This window comes from Halichoerus grypus, chromosome 13 (assembly GCF_964656455.1).
Source record: "Halichoerus grypus chromosome 13, mHalGry1.hap1.1, whole genome shotgun sequence".
NCBI lineage: Eukaryota > Metazoa > Chordata > Mammalia > Carnivora > Phocidae > Halichoerus > Halichoerus grypus.
Genome location: NC_135724.1, coordinates 80,540,931 through 80,557,606, shown reverse-complemented (window position 1 = coordinate 80,557,606; position 16,676 = coordinate 80,540,931). Strand labels below are relative to the sequence as shown.

At 50.6% G+C, this 16,676-nt stretch overlaps 1 protein-coding gene across 1 annotated transcript; it reads left to right on the top strand.

Annotated features, from left to right (window-relative positions):
- Nucleotides 1-1,777: 1,777 nt before the first annotated feature.
- HSPB8 (heat shock protein family B (small) member 8) lies at nucleotides 1,778-15,036 on the top strand. The gene is made up of 3 exons (XM_036121061.2): nucleotides 1,778-2,639; nucleotides 9,076-9,139; nucleotides 14,018-15,036. The coding sequence occupies exons 1-3, from the start codon at nucleotides 2,273-2,275 to the stop codon at nucleotides 14,175-14,177; spliced, it is 591 nt and encodes a 196-aa protein (XP_035976954.2). The 5' UTR covers nucleotides 1,778-2,272; the 3' UTR covers nucleotides 14,178-15,036.
- The last annotated feature ends 1,640 nt before the right edge of the window (nucleotides 15,037-16,676 follow it).

Below are 16,676 nucleotides of genomic sequence, written 5' to 3'. Positions count from 1 at the left end.
GATTGCTATTTCTGCTTTCTAGCTGCATCCCTTCCTCTCCTCTCCTGCTGGCTTTGGGGCTGCAAGCATCCTTGAAATGAGAAGGTGGATGAAGGCTCTGTGGGGTTGTGGCAAAGAGACCTAGAGAGGAAGAAGGAGGTTCTTCCAGCTCACACCCATCAGCAGACTCGCCCATAAATAAACACAGCCCCATCCGGGCATAAACACAATCCCCGCTCCACCCACTCAAATCCACACACAAATGAACTGGGGTCCCAGCCCAGGTCCCAGGCAGGGCCGGCTTTCTTCTCTGTGGCAGGCAGTGAATCTCCCCATTGGGGCTCCAACCCAGCCGGCCCCGCCCCAGCTGTAATGACAGGGAGAGCCAGGCTTCTGTGTCCAGCCATGACGTCAGCCTGGAGCTTCGAGCCCCATGATCTCACCAGAGTCAAGTGGGGACCCAGTCACTCACTCGGGATGGGGGAGGGGGGCGCCTCAGTCTCCCTATCTGGGCTAGTGGGGGAGGGAGAGTGGGGGTCTCCACCAGTCAGCTCGGCGCGGACCCAGGTGCCCCCCCACCCCAGGCCCTGCCACCCCGGAGCTGTGCCTCTGCTTCCTCACCTGCAAAATGGGGGTGGGGAGAACACCCCCGTTGTTGTTGCTGCGAGGGTTTAACATGAGGGGCAGCCCGGGGCTGCCCATGGAGACAGGTCCGTAGGAAGAGGCTGTAAATGCTGGTGGTGGTTGTTCTCCACACTATTATTTTTAGCAAACGGCCTCATGCCCACACTGCCTAACATCAAACTGATTTCTCAGCCAGTGACTCACTGAATTCCTTAACACCCCACCCCACCCCACCCTGTGAGGAAGGCAGGGCTGAGACCCTGCAGCCCACAGATGGAGAACTGCGTGCCCAAATCGCCCACCTGTTGTTGGGGACAGATCAAAGATTGGAACCCAAGCTCAGGGGGCCGTTAGGTCAAAGGACAATTTGTAAGTTCATTCTCCGGAAGCTATGGGGGAGGAACAGGGAAATCTAGCCAGTAGGTCCTCTCTGGGCGACGGGTTCAGGCCAGACCCACTGCACCTTCTGATAATTAGCATTATTAGCAGTCATGATCCGAGGACTACTACTACTAATAGAGGCTACCATTGGTTATCACTTCCTAGGGCAGTTTCCTCACAGGATTGTTACTGTGGTTGAAGGCAGTTTAGTATTTGGAAAGCACTTAGAACAGGGCCCAGCATACAGCAAGCCTTACGTAATTGAGAACTCAAAATTGAGTATATAAAAGTGTCAGTCTGCTAAATGTTTAAGGATGATCACCTCATGTGGTCCTCATGGACACAGCCACGAGGTGGCTACTATTATGTCCATTTTACAGGTGGGAAGACTGACGGGCTCACAGATGCCCAGGGAATAATGTTACTGCTCCCAGAGGACGCTGAAGGCAAGCTCCCAGGTCGGGTTGTAAGCGGGGGGAATTGCTGCCCAAGGCCACCTGCCTTCAAATCCACTGGGCTCCCATCCCTCTTCTCTCCTTCGGCAGGTCCCCAAGGCGGGCAGGACGCAGCAGGCTCTGGGGAAGGTATTACTGGGGTGACCGGAGCCCTGGCAGGCGGAGGGTTATTAATAGCCTAGCCGCTCTTTGCACCGCACTTGGGGAGGCGGGCGGGGGAGGGAGCGGCGGGAGGGGGCGGAGCTGAGCCCGGCCGGGGAGGGGAGTGTCCGGACTGGCTGGCTGGACTTGGCCGCCAAGGCCCCTCCCCGCCCCCTGGGAGCCCAGCTGTTCCCTCAGCTGATTCTCGGGGACTGGTTCATCACCTCCGAATACTCCTGTGACAGGACGCACTGGTAAAGCCCGCCCCCAGCCCCAGGCAGCAATAAATAGAAGGCTCTCAGCCCAGGAGAAGCAAGGAGAAGTTTCTAGGCCCGCGTCCCTGGGTTTATTAAGCTCCTGACGCTCCTCCATGAGACATCTCAGCGGCTCTGGCTGAGAGCCTGGACAGCCTGGGAGGACAGTGACTGGCTGATCGCCGGTGAGGCAGTGCGGAGAGGGGCCCTCTGGAATTCTGCTGGGCCGGCTGGTGGTCGCCTTTGGAGTGTCTTTGGGGGCTGGGACCCCAGCCGGGTACCCCCTCTGTCCTGGGCAGTGGATGGTTCAGCGTTTTCTGAAGCTGAAGAATAAGCTCGGAGGGCCAGCGCCCCCCCCCCCCACATCACCTTGCTGTGTGACCTTGGGCAGGTGGCTCCCTCTCTCTGAGCCTCCGTTGCCCCTCCAGCTCAGCAGCCATGGCTGATGGTCAGATGCCCTTCTCCTGCCACTACCCAAGCCGCCTGCGCCGGGACCCCTTCCGGGACTCGTCCCTCCCCTCGCGCCTGCTGGATGATGACTTTGGCATGGACCCCTTCCCCGACGACCTGACGGCCTCATGGCGCAACTGGGCCCTGCCTCGATTCTCCCCGGGGTGGCCTGGGACCCTGAGGTCAGGCATGGTGCCTCGGGGGCCTACGGCTGCAGCCAGGTTTGGGGTACCTGGGGAGGGCAGGAGTCCCCCACCCTTCCCCGGGGAGCCCTGGAAAGTGTGCGTCAACGTGCACAGCTTTAAGCCAGAGGAGCTGATGGTGAAGACGAAGGATGGATACGTGGAAGTGTCTGGTGAGTGAGGGGCAGGAGTGAGAGAGAACCAGGAGAGGGGTGTAGGCCTCAGCCCCGGGAATAGTCAAGAGAACGTCTCTTCCCTTAGAGGGTGAGCTGTGACAGCAGTGTGTGACTCAGGTGACTTCAGGGCTGAGGAATGCAGCCCAGAGAGCCCACAGAAGTTATCTTTCTGGAAAAGCGCTCCTGTCCTGTCTTCCAGGAGACACCTCAACCTGACCCAGCTGGGGGGGCCTTTGGGGGCTGTATCAGTCAGAATAGAGGCTGGGAAATGGAAACCACGGCACATGTTTTGACAGAAAAAAAATTTCATGTAAAGAATGAGTTCAACAGACATAGAAGAAATACAAAGACAAGAGATAGGACTCTCGGCGCCCCAGGGACACAGCACAGTCTAGAAGGGTGTGCCATGATAGAGCTAATAATCAGCACAGGTTTCAAGAAGAACACCTCTCCTTGTCCCAGATAAGGAAACTGAGGCATGAGAGTCACTATAACGATTCTAATTGGTAACCTTGATTGAGCGCTTACGCTCTGCTAGGCACCCCACTACACGCTTTACCGATAGCATCTCAGTTAAAACAACTAGAAGAGGTGGGGCCTCTTTGTCTCCTCTTTTTACAGATGAGGAAACTGAGGCACAGAAAGCTTAAAATAACATGCCCACGGCTGCCTGGATTCAAACCCAGGCTGTCTTGGGAACTGGGAGGCCAGAAGCGATTTGACAGTTTATTGAGCACCTACTGGGTACCAAGAACTGGGCTAAGACTCTTATATTCCTTCTACCAGATAATCCTCACTCACTCCAGCCCTGGGAAGCGGGGCTGTCTACTCCCATTTTACAGCTGAGGAGGTTGAGGCCCAAGCAGGACTTGTCCAAGGTCACGCCGTGAGTCAGCAGCCAGCAGGAAGAGTTTGGGCCTGCCCAGGACTCCAGGCCCAGGGCTTGCGCCACCTCCCAGCCTGGGCGAGAGGAAGAGGAGACAGGAGCCTCAGTCCCCATTAAGCAGGGCAGCAGGGGAACGGCTTCCTCTGTCTTCCCTCCCAATTAAGGCTGCATTAAAAGGAGTGTGTTCCTGGCAGGCTCCCAGCCAGAAAATCAGTAAAAGCCATTGCAAAGCCAGGCTGGGCAGAGACAAGCCCGGCAGGGCAGGGCGGCGTGTAGGGGGAGTTTCAAAGCCTCGCAGGGCAGAATTATAAACATCAGAGGCTCGGGGCGGGGGGGGGGGGGGCGGGTGTGGTGGGCCACGAGGCATGTTGGGGCCACATGCGGATGGAGGTGTTCAGCCGGGCCTTCCCAACTCGGCTGCAGTTGAACCTGGCTCTGCCATGGACCAGCAGGATGTGCAAATTGTTTATGTTCTGTGTGCGTTGTTTCCTTACCTGGAAATGGGGGCTCCAGTGGCTACGTGGCATGAGGATCGCTGTATTACATGGGCCGATGCATGTCCAGTGTGGACCTGCTGCCTGGAACACAAGGCATCAGTATTCCTATGGCTGTGATGTTGCTGTTATTAAAATGCTGGGTACAGAGCAAGGCCCCAGGAGACCGTAAATGGTAGATGCTCTTTGAGACCTGGGTTCCAGTCCCGACCCTGCCAGATGGATAAGGACAAGAAAGTCTTCCCACCACTCAGAGCGTCAGTTTCCTTATCTGCAGAACGGGTTGTGTAATAATATCGGCCCTGCAAGTCTATAGGGAAGATTAAAAATACATGCAGACAATATATGATAATAAATGCAGAGAGTCTGTAAAATGGGGAGAATGACAGTGTCTGTCGGGCACTCTGTGAATAAGGGGATTATTACCAACACCTCTCCCATCTTTGTTTTAATTGGGATTCCAGAATCTTCCACCCCAGGTTGGAGGGTTTCCCATGCCCTGTGGCCCCTCCAGGAGACCTCTGGAGGATGTTTCCTTCATTCTCCTTTCTAGGTGCTTCTTACTAACTGGGCTGTGGCAACTCCAGGCTGAGATCCCAGATAAGTACCTTACTAATCCAGCGGCTCTGCATGAGGCTTTGAGCGGGTCATGGAGCCTCAGTTTCCATATTTGTAAAATGGGGTTGTTGGGTGCTTAAGTAAGGCAGACAAAGCCTTTTAAAGTTGTAAAAATGCCTCCCAGGTGTGCACTTAGCAACCTCAGCTTGACAGAAGCCAAATCCCCTGAGAGTACGTACAGAGACTTTCACAAATGGATTTAAGAAATCAGATTGATATCAGGGCTCCATTTAAAATCAGATCCAGTCTTTTCTCCTGTTATCACATAATGGCAGACCTATTCTTCCTCAAGCACCTGGTGCAGGGCATTGTGCTCAATGCCTGTGTATGTTGGCTCCCTGGTTCCTCACATGGACTCTCAAGGAAATATGGGTAGGTTTGTGATACCCACTTTACAAGTGAGGAAGTTGAGGCTCAGAGAGAGTAACTCACCTGAGATCCCCTGTCCTCCATGGCACGTATCTGCAATTCAAAGCCAGGCCTGCTTAGATGGTTCCGAGTCAGGATGGCTGGATTTTCTTCTGCTTATACGGCCTTGGGCAAATCCTGCCATCTCTTGGGCCTCAGTTTTCCTTAGGAGGAGTTGAACTCAATCAGTATGTATTTGCCAAATGGTACATTTTAAGATATCAATAGGTATCTAAGAAATGCAGGATAGGCAGCCCAGAATTTTAAAGATGTGCCAGAGGAAACAAAATCATAAACAGGTCTCCTCACTGCAGGACTTATCAGAGCTTTGAATTTGCTTAGGTAGTTTGTGGATCTCTGGAGGCAGCCCTGTCTTATCTGACCACATCTGAGTGTCTAGTTCCAGGGAAGTATTTGGAAAATGCTAGACTAGATGCTTTCCATGATGCCTTATCCACCCCTTCTCCTACCCCGCAGCCACCAGCCAAGAAATATTCTCTTCATGGGCCACTGGGCCAGGACCTGGCCAAGAAGGAACTGGAAAATCCAGAGGCCTTATTCCCACCCCTTCTCCTTAATCCCAGGGCCTCTGCCTCCCCTGGAAACAGCACCTTCTTTCTTTAGCTGGGCCAATGCCTTTCCCCGAAGTGCTGATGCCTGCTTCTTGGCACCCACATTTCTCTGAGGCATGTTGAAAAAATAGTAGCTGTGAGGCCTCTGGCTTGCCCTGGCCTCCGGATGAGTTCTTTTTTTAAAAAAAGAATCACAATTACTTTTTTTCTGTTTACAAAAATAAAATATTTCCACGGTAGAAAATGTAGATAGGAAAGCAAAATCAGAAATTAAAAATCACTCATAATCCTTAAGCTGCCCTAATAAATAGATATTCAAATTATATGCAAATTAAGCTTCAACATGAACCTCTGGTAGCGACATCCATTTTCAACCAGGCTTCTCTTTATGGAAATCTTGGAGCTGCGCCTGCTCAGAGATCTTCCCCTCCCTAACCCCGATACCCTATTTTCAGGGTGTGGACAGGCAAGCTTAGCCTTTCAGGAGCAGTCCTTTCCCGGACATCAAAATAAGCCACAAACCTTCACCCTCAGACAACATTTTTACAACTTTCAAAGCAAGTTGAAAGCAATCCTGTGACTCATTCTCATTTGCTCAGCAACCCAATAATTAGGAAGGTGTTGTCATCCCCATTTTAGAGAAGAGTAAACTGAGGCTCAGAGAAGAGTGGGGTTGTGCTAAGAAGTGTTAGAGCAGGGACTGAAAGTCCAAAACCTACATCCCTTTGCTCCAGCATTTCCAAGCTGTGTGACCCTGGGCGTATCACTTAACCTCTCTGAACTTCCGTTCCCCATCCACAAAATGGTAATAACGAAAGTCCCCGCTTTCTAAGGTTGTCGTGAAAATTAAAGAAGTAGCTGTAGCCAGGGGCTGGGAGGGTGCTGACACCAAGTAAGCGCTATGTAAGAGTCTGTTATTGCTATTGTTTTGATCATCATCATTGTTTATTATTCTCAGGACACCAAGTGTGCAAAAGGGCTGAGTCAGAGGCACTGGCCGGTCCCCAGGGGAAGCAGGCCTCCAGAGGCCTGGGCTCTGGGGAGGGTTTCAGGGAACAGACAATGTTCCCCTGGCCACAGGCCTGGGTTAGGGCTGGACAGTTGGTACTCATGGACTTGGCAGGTCCAAATCTACTCTCCCAGCACCTTCAGAGCATAGCGTGTTCTGGGTAACCAGACACTCTGGTTTAAAAACTAATTCCTATCTGGTACCACTTTCTGCCCCCCTTGTGAGTGAATAAACGGATGCAGCCTTTCCTAAGGGCCATTTAGCAATACAGATCAAGCCTCAGAAATCCTAGAACTTAGAATTTATCCTAAAGAAGTCATCAGGCAGGGCGCCTGGGTGGCTCAGTTGGTTAGGCGACTGCCTTCGGCTCAGGTCATGATCCTGGAGTCCCGGGATCAAGTCCCGCATCGGGCTCCCTGCTCGGCGGGGAGTCTGCTTCTCCCTCTGACCCTCCTCCCTCTCATGCTCTCTGTCTCTCATTCTCTCTCTCAAATAAATAAATAAAATCTTAAAAAAAAAAAAAAAAGTCATCAGGCTGGATGCGAAGATCCAGCTGTAAGGATGTTCGGTGCAATGTGGTGCAATAAGTTCTTTCTAAGGTCACATATCTGTCTCAGTGCCCAAAAGCCAGGGAGTGACTAAATGAACTTATGTATCCCTACAGTGGAATGTTGTGCAACCATTAAAAAGTCACGTGGTGGAAGAATATTTGGTGTAACATGGAAAAATATCATGTGTTAGCAAGAGATAGCAGTTTTGAGCGTAACATAAAATATGATCCCATTTGCTAAAATACATGATATACATCTATGCCATATAACATTTATGTGTGCCTAAGTAACAGAAAGAAAAGTCTGGAACTTACACAAAAACGTGGTTTCGTTGGGGGGTTTCAATCATTTATTTCTTTATTTTCTACATTTTCTAGGATACCCTTGTATTATCTTACAATCAGAACAAAGTCATTAATAAAGTATGAATAATAAAAAAAAAGCAATTAATAAGGTAATCACCTATAAATTGTCAGTTTTTAAAAACCCGGGGCTGCAAAAAAAAAATCCCACAGGGTTATTTACAGTCTGGATTCCAAAGCTTCTCAGAAGGGTGTCGCTGTGCGCATGAGGGTTCTTGGCCGGGAAATGTGGCCCCACAGATGAGGAACAAATAAAAGATAGGAGCTAGAAAGCTCCACTGGGCACTAATCTGGTTTGTGTAAAGAGAAATTAGAGAGGCACTGGGGTGGCTCAGTCGTTTAGCGTCTGCCTTCGGCTCAGGTCATGATCCCAGGGTCCTGGGATCGAGCCCCGCATCGGGCTCCCTGCTCAGCGGGGAGTCTGCTTCTCCCTCTGCCCCTGCCCCCAGCTTGTGCTTACTCTATATCAAATAAATAAACAAAATCTTAAAAAAGAGAGAGAGAGAGAAATTAGAGGCTTTCCCCATTAAAAAGAAAAAAAAAGACTGAAGAGTGGCCAGGAGGCTCAGAAGTTGCTATATAAATTGCAAGGTGATAGCCAGTTTGGGCCCAAACCTTCATGTAATCTTACCTTTTTCCTTCCTGAGGAAGAAGAACTGCCCTCCCCTGCTACCCTGTGGAAGGCGGGGCAGGTAGAATTTCAAATCTGTGATGTCTGACGTGTTATTTCTTTTTTTTTTTTTTTTTAAAGATTTTATTTATTTATTTGAGAGAGAGAGAATGAGAGACAGAGAGCATGAGAGGGAGGAGGGTCAGAGGGAGAAGCAGACTCCCTGCCGAGCAGGGAGCCTGATGCAGGACTCGATCCCGGGACTCCAGGATCATGACCTGAGCCAAAGGCAGTCACTTAACCAACTGAGCCACCCAGGCGTCCCTGACGTGTTATTTCTTAAGGAGACCTCCCCTCCTTTGGAGATTCTGGGTGTTTTTGTTTTGTTTTGTTTTTTAGCAGATTGAAGCATTATTTCCAGGCAACTCATCCGTTTTAGGTACAGATAATGTGGCTCAAAGAGCTAATTGCAAGCTGGAACAGGAAGAGGGGCGTGAGACCCCAGCACTTGGCATAGATTCAGGGAGAGCTGGTTCAGAGCCCAGGCCTGCCGTGCACCTGCTGGGTGACTGGACCCATCACTGGGCCTCAGTTCCCGCCTCCGTCACCAAGGAGGAAGGAAGCCCACCTTCAGAGCCAGGAAAGGCTCTGTGCGTTGTAAAGCCCACTGGGTGGCAAGCCAGCCCTCAGCATGTGACCCCACTTCTTTCCTACCACCCCTCCTGGGATGCTAGCCTCCGGGTTTGACTGGCTGGCTAGGGGGAAGGGCTGAGGTTGCTCAGACAACTGGTGTCTCCAGACTGAGCCCCGAGCCAAAGGGTGGGGAAGGGGCAGGGGCTGGGGCAGGATTCGAACCCAAGCCCGAGTCCTGACTGAAGTCCAGGAGCATAGATGCTTACATGTGGCATTCCGCTCCCTTCTAGGCAAACATGAAGAGAAGCAGCAAGAAGGTGGCATCGTTTCCAAGAACTTCACAAAGAAAATCCAGTAAGTCACCTGGCGGTGTGGTTTCCGGGGTGGGGGCGGAGCAGCGGGTAGGGTCTGGGACCCGAGATCTGGTGTGTCTCCCTCTTGGGCATCTCTCTTTCAAGACAAGCCCCAGGGCAGGGAATTGAACCCTCACCGCTCACCCCTCACACCTAAAGGGGAGAAGGTGTCACAGCAAACCTGTGATTCCGTGAAAATCGGGGCACTCTCCGACCCACGCGGTATGTCTGGGGAGTATCTCCATCACCATCAAGAGGGCCTGTCCCCTGATGCCCAAATGCCCAGTAGAATCTTGCGAAGGTTGCTTGCTCTGAGTGTCCCACCACCACCGGGAGAGCATGCCGCCTTCCCTAGAGCATGAAGCTGGAAGGTGTCCCGACATTGCTGTTTCCTCCCGGGAGGGCTTTGGAGGCTGAGACTTTGGGACACGTGAAGGGCAGGTTTTGCTGAGGGGTGTGGGAAGGGCTGAGCCTGGGGGAATCATGCCAGCACCAGGAAGACCACCAGGCCGGGCCAGTGAATCAAAGCCAGCCGTAGGGAGGGAGCCTGCGACAAGGTGCCGATGAGGGACACCTCTTCCCACGCACACCCTCTAGGCAGCAGCACTCCGCCGCGTACACTTCTGGCCCCAAAGTCTTGTCCCAGTCAGTGCATTTAATCTCTGCTGCGGGCAGAAGAGACATTACTCTCCTTGTATGATGGGGAAACTGAGTTCCCAGAGGTGAAGAGACCTGCCCAGAGTCCTTACGATTTGAATTTAGAACAGCCCCCAACCGATCCCTGAACCCTGAGTGCCGCGCTCATGCCTGGAGCAAGGGATGCCCCTTCCTTACCCGTAAAAGGGATCGGGTGGGTGTTCATTCCAGAGTCACCAACTGAAAATGAAATGAAATCATGGCACAGCCACCAGCGCACAGTAGGTCCCCAGAAGTGGCAGTTTGTTGTGACTATTACTGGTGGTGGTGTTGAGTCTTTACTCCACGCCTGGCCCTGGCAGAAATGTCCTGGGGCTGGAAGAGAGTATGCTGGCTGCATTGAGGCTTCTTTCAGCTTTGGGATTCGGCAGGCCTGTCTCTCCTGCCATGTGCCCAGTCCTGACCCGCCCAGCGCCTCTGGAGTTCTTAGAAGCCCATGGACGCTTCCTGATAAGGCAAACGGCTGTTTTTCTTCACGCTCACTGGCTCGCCTGCCATCCCCAAGACCCACACCTCTCCCTGGTATAGCAGCCACATGAAACGCTGCTCAGAGGGAGAGGGGAAAGGAAAGGGTGGGGGAAAAGGTGCAGGGGGAGCTGATGTTTCTTGGAAGAGACTCAAATAAGGTCTCAGGATGGAGTCACAGGCAGGGCAACGCTGGGGAAGGGACTGAGCTGGAAAGAAGTCAGGGGGTTAATCATCTTTATAAAATGTGGATTTCCCCATCTCCGAGCCTCCGAGAAACAGCTTGCTGGGGTGACTTGACCAGACAGAAATGCCTAAAGCTGCTCAAGGCACAGCTGGGGTCCAGCAGCGGAGCGGAGCTACTTGTTACAATATTGGACTAGCCATTGTCCTGAGCCCCCCAAGTGCCCTCCCTAGCCAGCCTGGCCACCCTGACCCTATCCGCAGGACCCTCCGAGCTTCCCCACATTCCAGAAACAAAGGGTCTCCAGCACCCTCCTCCATCACTGTGGCACGTATCCATCCATTCTGGTGGGTCATTGTCCCACTGGGCCAGTTGCTAAGTATTTTGAAGCTCCTCTGGACGTAGGGAGTCCTGGTTCCATGATAAAGAAAGTGAATAACTTGGAACAGCTCCCTGAACTGTCCTGAACTTCTGTCCCCACATTCCCTCATGGACAGAGCTGTGATGGGGGATGAGAGGAAGCATGTAAAGCATTTAGCATGGGGTCCAGACTCAGTGTTCAGTCCGTGGGGACTAATATTATTTAAAAACTCTGCAAGGCTGGAGTCACACGAGAGCAGCTGGGACCTCCTGGGACGCCCTGGCTCTGCCCAGACTCTAGACACCAAGGATGGCCCTGGCCCACTCTCAGGAGACTCCATTGCCTCTCCCAGGAAAAGCTCCGGTCATCAGAGGACAGGGAAGCTCCTTCAGCCAGACTGAGATCCTTGGAGATTTCCTCCCAGGCAGGATTCTACAGCCTTTGCCACGGCTAGGAAATTCTTCCCAACACATCCATCCCCATGTGAAAGGCGCCATTTTGACTGGGTGAGGGGGAGAAGGAGAGGTCTTGGAATTTGCCGATCAGGTTGGGGGCCAGGGCAAGACTGTAGATGGGATCTTTCCACACCCAACTTGGGTGGGAGGACAGGAAGCAGGGGACTCAGGAAATCATCAATGGAAGATGCTCAGAGTCAAAGCAAACTTTAGTTCCTTGCTCCATCTCTTCCCAGGTATCTGCTCTGCCTTTATTGACATCTGCAGGGTGTCAAGAGCCATGTGACGAGGGGGTTAGGTTTAATATTATTTCGCCTTTAAAAGAATCCTATGAAGTAGGTATTATTAAGCCCATCTTCTGCATGAGAAAACTGAAATTCAGAGGGATTTTGGAATCCCACAAAGGTCACACAGCTAGTAATGAGCCAGATCTGGGATTTGAACCCAGGTCTCCCCAAAGCCCATGGCCCTCCTACCTGGTTAGGTGAGACCAGATTGCAGTCATTCACAGACCATCGTCAAATACTTTTTGCCTTATGTGCTTATATTCCCATATTATTATTTGCTTAAGATTTCTTTTCTTTTTGATCAGGTCATTTTTGCAAAAGTTAAATTCCTACTAAAACGTTCACTGAAGAGGGCAATCGTAAAACAAATCCAATGACAGAAAAATGCGGTTGAATAGGTAGCACTGTCTGCCTAAGGGTCCAAGCCTTAGATCAGCTCTCTATTTGTTAAAAACAGAAAATAGCAAGGGATAGAGGCTAAAGGTGTTTAGGTCATGTTAACACTTAGCTGAGACCTTCGTTTGGATGCAAATGGAAGGATTGAAAGAGAATACAAGAGGAATAGTTTTCCTACAGCCAGTGACTGCCGTAACCACTAACACTTACTGAGCACCTACTGTATGCCAGGCACTGGGCTAAGCCTTTTGCTTTCATTATCCCGTGTAATTCTCGCACTACCTTAAGAGGTAGAAACCAACCGTTAACCCACTTTTCCTATAAGGAGGTAGGTTCAGAGAGGCTAGCTCACTAGCCTGAGGTCACACAGTCGGGAAGAATCAGAATTCGAACTCAGGTGTGCCTGCCTGTAAAGGCCATGCTCTGGATCACGGTGGCCCTGCCCCATTGCATCAGGTGTGCTATGGGTTAGCATGCAAATAGTTAAACAGAGTTGGCCCATCCCCAGTAGTGGGAGGGAGGTCCAGACTTTTGGCCTCCTCTGTGCTTCAGAAGTTTGACTTGGCCGCTGCTCAAGTTCCCTCTTTCTCTTCCCTCCTTCCCAGCGGGGCCCTTGTTAATCTCTGTGGCTCTAATTTAGCAGGAGTCTCCTGGGTAGATGAGGCTCATGTGGTTACATGTTGCTACTCACAGCAAAAACTCCCCACCCCCTTCAGGAAGGATCCTGCCCTGGCCAGGAATGGGTCTGCCTCCTTGACTGGTTCTTTCATCAAAACCTCTGCTTTTCTAACAAGCAGGGCCATCCTGGACCAGTGGAAAGATCTATGCTGATCAACCCTCCTGGCTTCCTTTTTTTTCAAAAGTCTGGTGTCGGGGGAGGCAATAGGACATCATGATCAGCTGCTCTGACTTTGGAGGCCAAGATTCCAATTCCATTCCCATCTGCTTCTTTACGGCAGCGTGACCTTGGGCAAGTCACTTCACCTCTCTGGCCTCAATTTCCTTGTCTGTAAATGGGGACAGTAACAGAATTTGCCTGGTGGGATCATTGTCAACAACTAGAGGAGATGATACACAGGTGAACTACCTGGCACATAGAAAGTACTCAGAAGGTCATAGTTTTCGTAATCTTTATTAATAATGGCATCCCAATGAGGCCATGAACATGTTCTCACAATTCTCCAGATTGTCTCTTTCACCCAAAACAATCAAAAAATCATAAAAAAAAAAAAAAAAAAAATAGCTTCAGAACTGGAACCAGAGTTGGATTCAGAAATCCCTTTGAGGTTCTCACTCACTGAGCCTGCCACTTGATTTCCCCAAGTCTCTGCTAACTGTTCTGTGCAATGGGCATATTAATTCCTACCTATGAACCACTCTGGGCTCTTTATAAAGTTCTAGCCAGGTCACTTCCTACAAATGTGTTTTGGGAACAAAGCAGTTACGACCTGTTAAGAGATACTTCAGCTTAGACCCAAATCAAGGCTCATTCTAAGCATCAGAGAGAATGTTGCCAGGTGGCCAGCCTGTTCCATCCTTAATTCACCAGTAACGCGTCCTGTAGGAAAGCACCTGCAGCAGGCACATGGCAAATGAAAGTGTGTTACCTGCTGTGAGTTACCACCTTACCTGCATTTTATAACGGGATGGTAGTGCGGGCCATTTCTGCCAGCAGCCGGTCCGATGTGGGCGAAGACAACCAAAGGCCAAACATCTGGGCCACAGTGATCTTGTAAGTTAACTGTTGGAACACCATGTTACCATTTGCAAAGCGTGTTCAGATTCTGGCTTCAAATACTATAGTATACAAGTTTTATATTGCTGTCTCCATTTGCAGATGAGGGCATAAACTCAGAGCAATTGAGTGACCTTCCCAAGATTGCCCAGCTAGAGAGGGGCAGAGCCGGGCTTCAAACCCAGTGTCTATGCCCTCAAAGCCTAAATTTGTATCAAAGCTATGTTCTTCCAGATGCACGAAAGTTTGTTTAAGCTATATGAAACATAGTACATGAATAGTATCTTGTGCTTCTCCTAGGCTTCCCGCAGAGGTGGATCCTGTGACAGTCTTTGCCTCGCTTTCCCCAGAGGGCCTGCTGATCATCGAAGCTCCCCAGGTCCCCCCTTACTCACCATTTGGAGAGAGCAATTTCAACAACGAGCTTCCCCAAGACAGCCAGGAAGTCACCTGTTCCTGAGACCCCAGTCTTGGCCCATCTTTTTCCCTCCCCAACCCCAGGGCTTCTCTGATTCCTGGGTACATGACTTTAGCTGAATTCGTAGATTTAGTGTGACTAAAATGTTGGGGGGGGGTTGCAGGGTGGCCTGACCACCGACTCCCTGGATAGGGTAGTAGTAGGTGTTTCCACAGGATGGCGCAATTGGCAGGCCATGCTCAGTTGCCTGCAGCCAGAATGCTGGGAGATTTTCTTTCTTTCCTTTTTCTCTCATGATGAAAATGTTGCCCGTTCTGTAGTTGCAAAACAGAAGGGGACATGACATTTCACACTGTATCTTCCCTTGCAGCGAATGCAAGGGTTGCTTCTCTCTGGGGACCTCCCTGTCACCCAGATTCCTGTTCTGGGTTCCCACTTTCCATGCCTGCCCCATGGTTTGCTGGATGGAGCCCATTAACTCACTCTACTGTGTTTCCGCAGCGCTGGCCTACAAAGGGGGATAGCTAGGTCTTCCCCCCCATATGGGATTTATCCAACAGCCACATGAAAACAGTGCCTTCTGCTCTTCACCCAAGCGTTTATATAGCATGTTCCCAAGTTGGCACTCCCTGAGGACTCTGGAAGCCCATTCATTCTCTGCCTAAAGTGCTCCCCCTCCCCCGCTTCTTGTGCCTCCTATGTCCGATTTGGGATTTTTACAGAGGGGGCTGTCTCCAAACAGCTCCACCAGGAACCAAGCAAAGGCCAGATAGACTGGTAGGCAGGCTTGTGGTATTATGTATATGAGTGGGACTTGTGTGTCATTGTTATTTGAATTGTGCTGTTGTTTGGGGGGAAATAACAGTAAATAATAATAATAATAAAAGAGCTGATGTTCTTAGCCTTGTGTGCTTCTTTTGATGGGGAATGCTAAATGCTATACCATTGAGAGAGCTGATATCAATTAGGAATACTTGTAGCTACAAATAATGATACGCAACAAATAGTGGTTTAAATGACATAAACATCTATTGTCTAACTTTACAAGAAGTTTAGAGATGAGCAATTTCAGAGTTTTTTTTCAGTTCGTACGCCACCAAGAGCCCAGAGATCTTTTTCCTCTGCCATCTCTGACAAGTCTACAAGATCTGTCCTCATGTTTGCAATATGGCTGCAGCAGCTCCAGTCATCTCATCTTCATATGACAATGTACAGGAAGAGAAGGCAGGGGTAAAAAAGTCTTCTCATCTGGCTTTGTCTTTTATCAATGAGCAAGATCTTTTCCAGACGCTCTTACAAGACTTCCCTTTTATCTCGTTGACCAAACTGGGCCACATGCTCTATCCCTGGAGCCAATCCCATTTAACCCCCATGATACCCTAAGAAGTAGACATTCATTTTACAATGAAGAAGCTGATGCTAAGCGGCTTTGGTGAGTCACAGGATAACAGCAGAACTTGAACCTGGACGTTTGCTTTTGGAAGAGTTCATGAGGGGCTTCTGGGCTGCAAAGGCAAGGGCATCTCTAAACGCCCAAATTGACAGCAGAAGTCAGTGACTATTTCCTGAACACTTACTTGCTGGGTCCTGTGCTAGAAGCCAAGGATATAGTGAACAATGAGCCACCATTTCTGCCCATAGGAGCTCACAGACCCATAACAGGAATAGGCAGATAAAGGCAGGCCTGTCCCTCACTTACCTCCTTCCACATACGAAACATCACGCTAGGGTTTCATGTGTCTGCTCAGTTCCATTGCTCAGCAATTCTCTGAGGTATGTTCAACTCTCACCTCCACTTGACAGTTAAGGAAACTGAGGCACAGAAGGGTTAAGGGCACTGCCCCAAATCACACACCTGGTAAGCAAGGGGCCCAGGAAATCTGACTCCAGACTTACTATGAAATAGGACCTTGTTCTGCTTTTCTCTCAACAAAGAAAACGTAAGCGTGGCATCAGTGAGTCCATTCACCTTGTGGGAAGAAAAGAGAGACGGTATTTCAAGTTGGAGCTTTGCAGAGGGGTGGGGGTAGGGATGATGGCTTATCAGAAAGGGGGGGGGCGCTCCTTTCAGACTTGAGGATGGACAGGGTTGCAGCACTTGAGTAAGTAGGGGGAGGGGTGGGGAGGGGCCTCACCGGCAGAAGAAAACACAGGAGCCCAGATGAAAGGTATGTCCCTTTTAAAATCCTTTCATGGTTCCCCACCGTCGGAAGGATTGAGTACAAGCTTCTTTGTGAGACTTGCAAGGCATTATGGGATCTGTCCTCAGGCTGTCTTTCTCCACCCTACCTTAACCCCCTACCTTCACCCTCCAGCCCCACCCAGCTTCCCCTCTGTTCCTCCAACCAGACAAGTCTTCTCTTGCTACCAGAACTTTGGACACGCTGTTCTCTCTCTCCACGATTACTCTCTGACCCTCCTCACTGGCTCATTGTTTCGGGTTCCAGCTCAGATTCCCACCAGGGTGGCCAGCGCCCCCTCTCACCCTCGTCCCCACGCAGCACACCATGTAACAGCCTGGGTATCTGTGCAGCAGAAGAA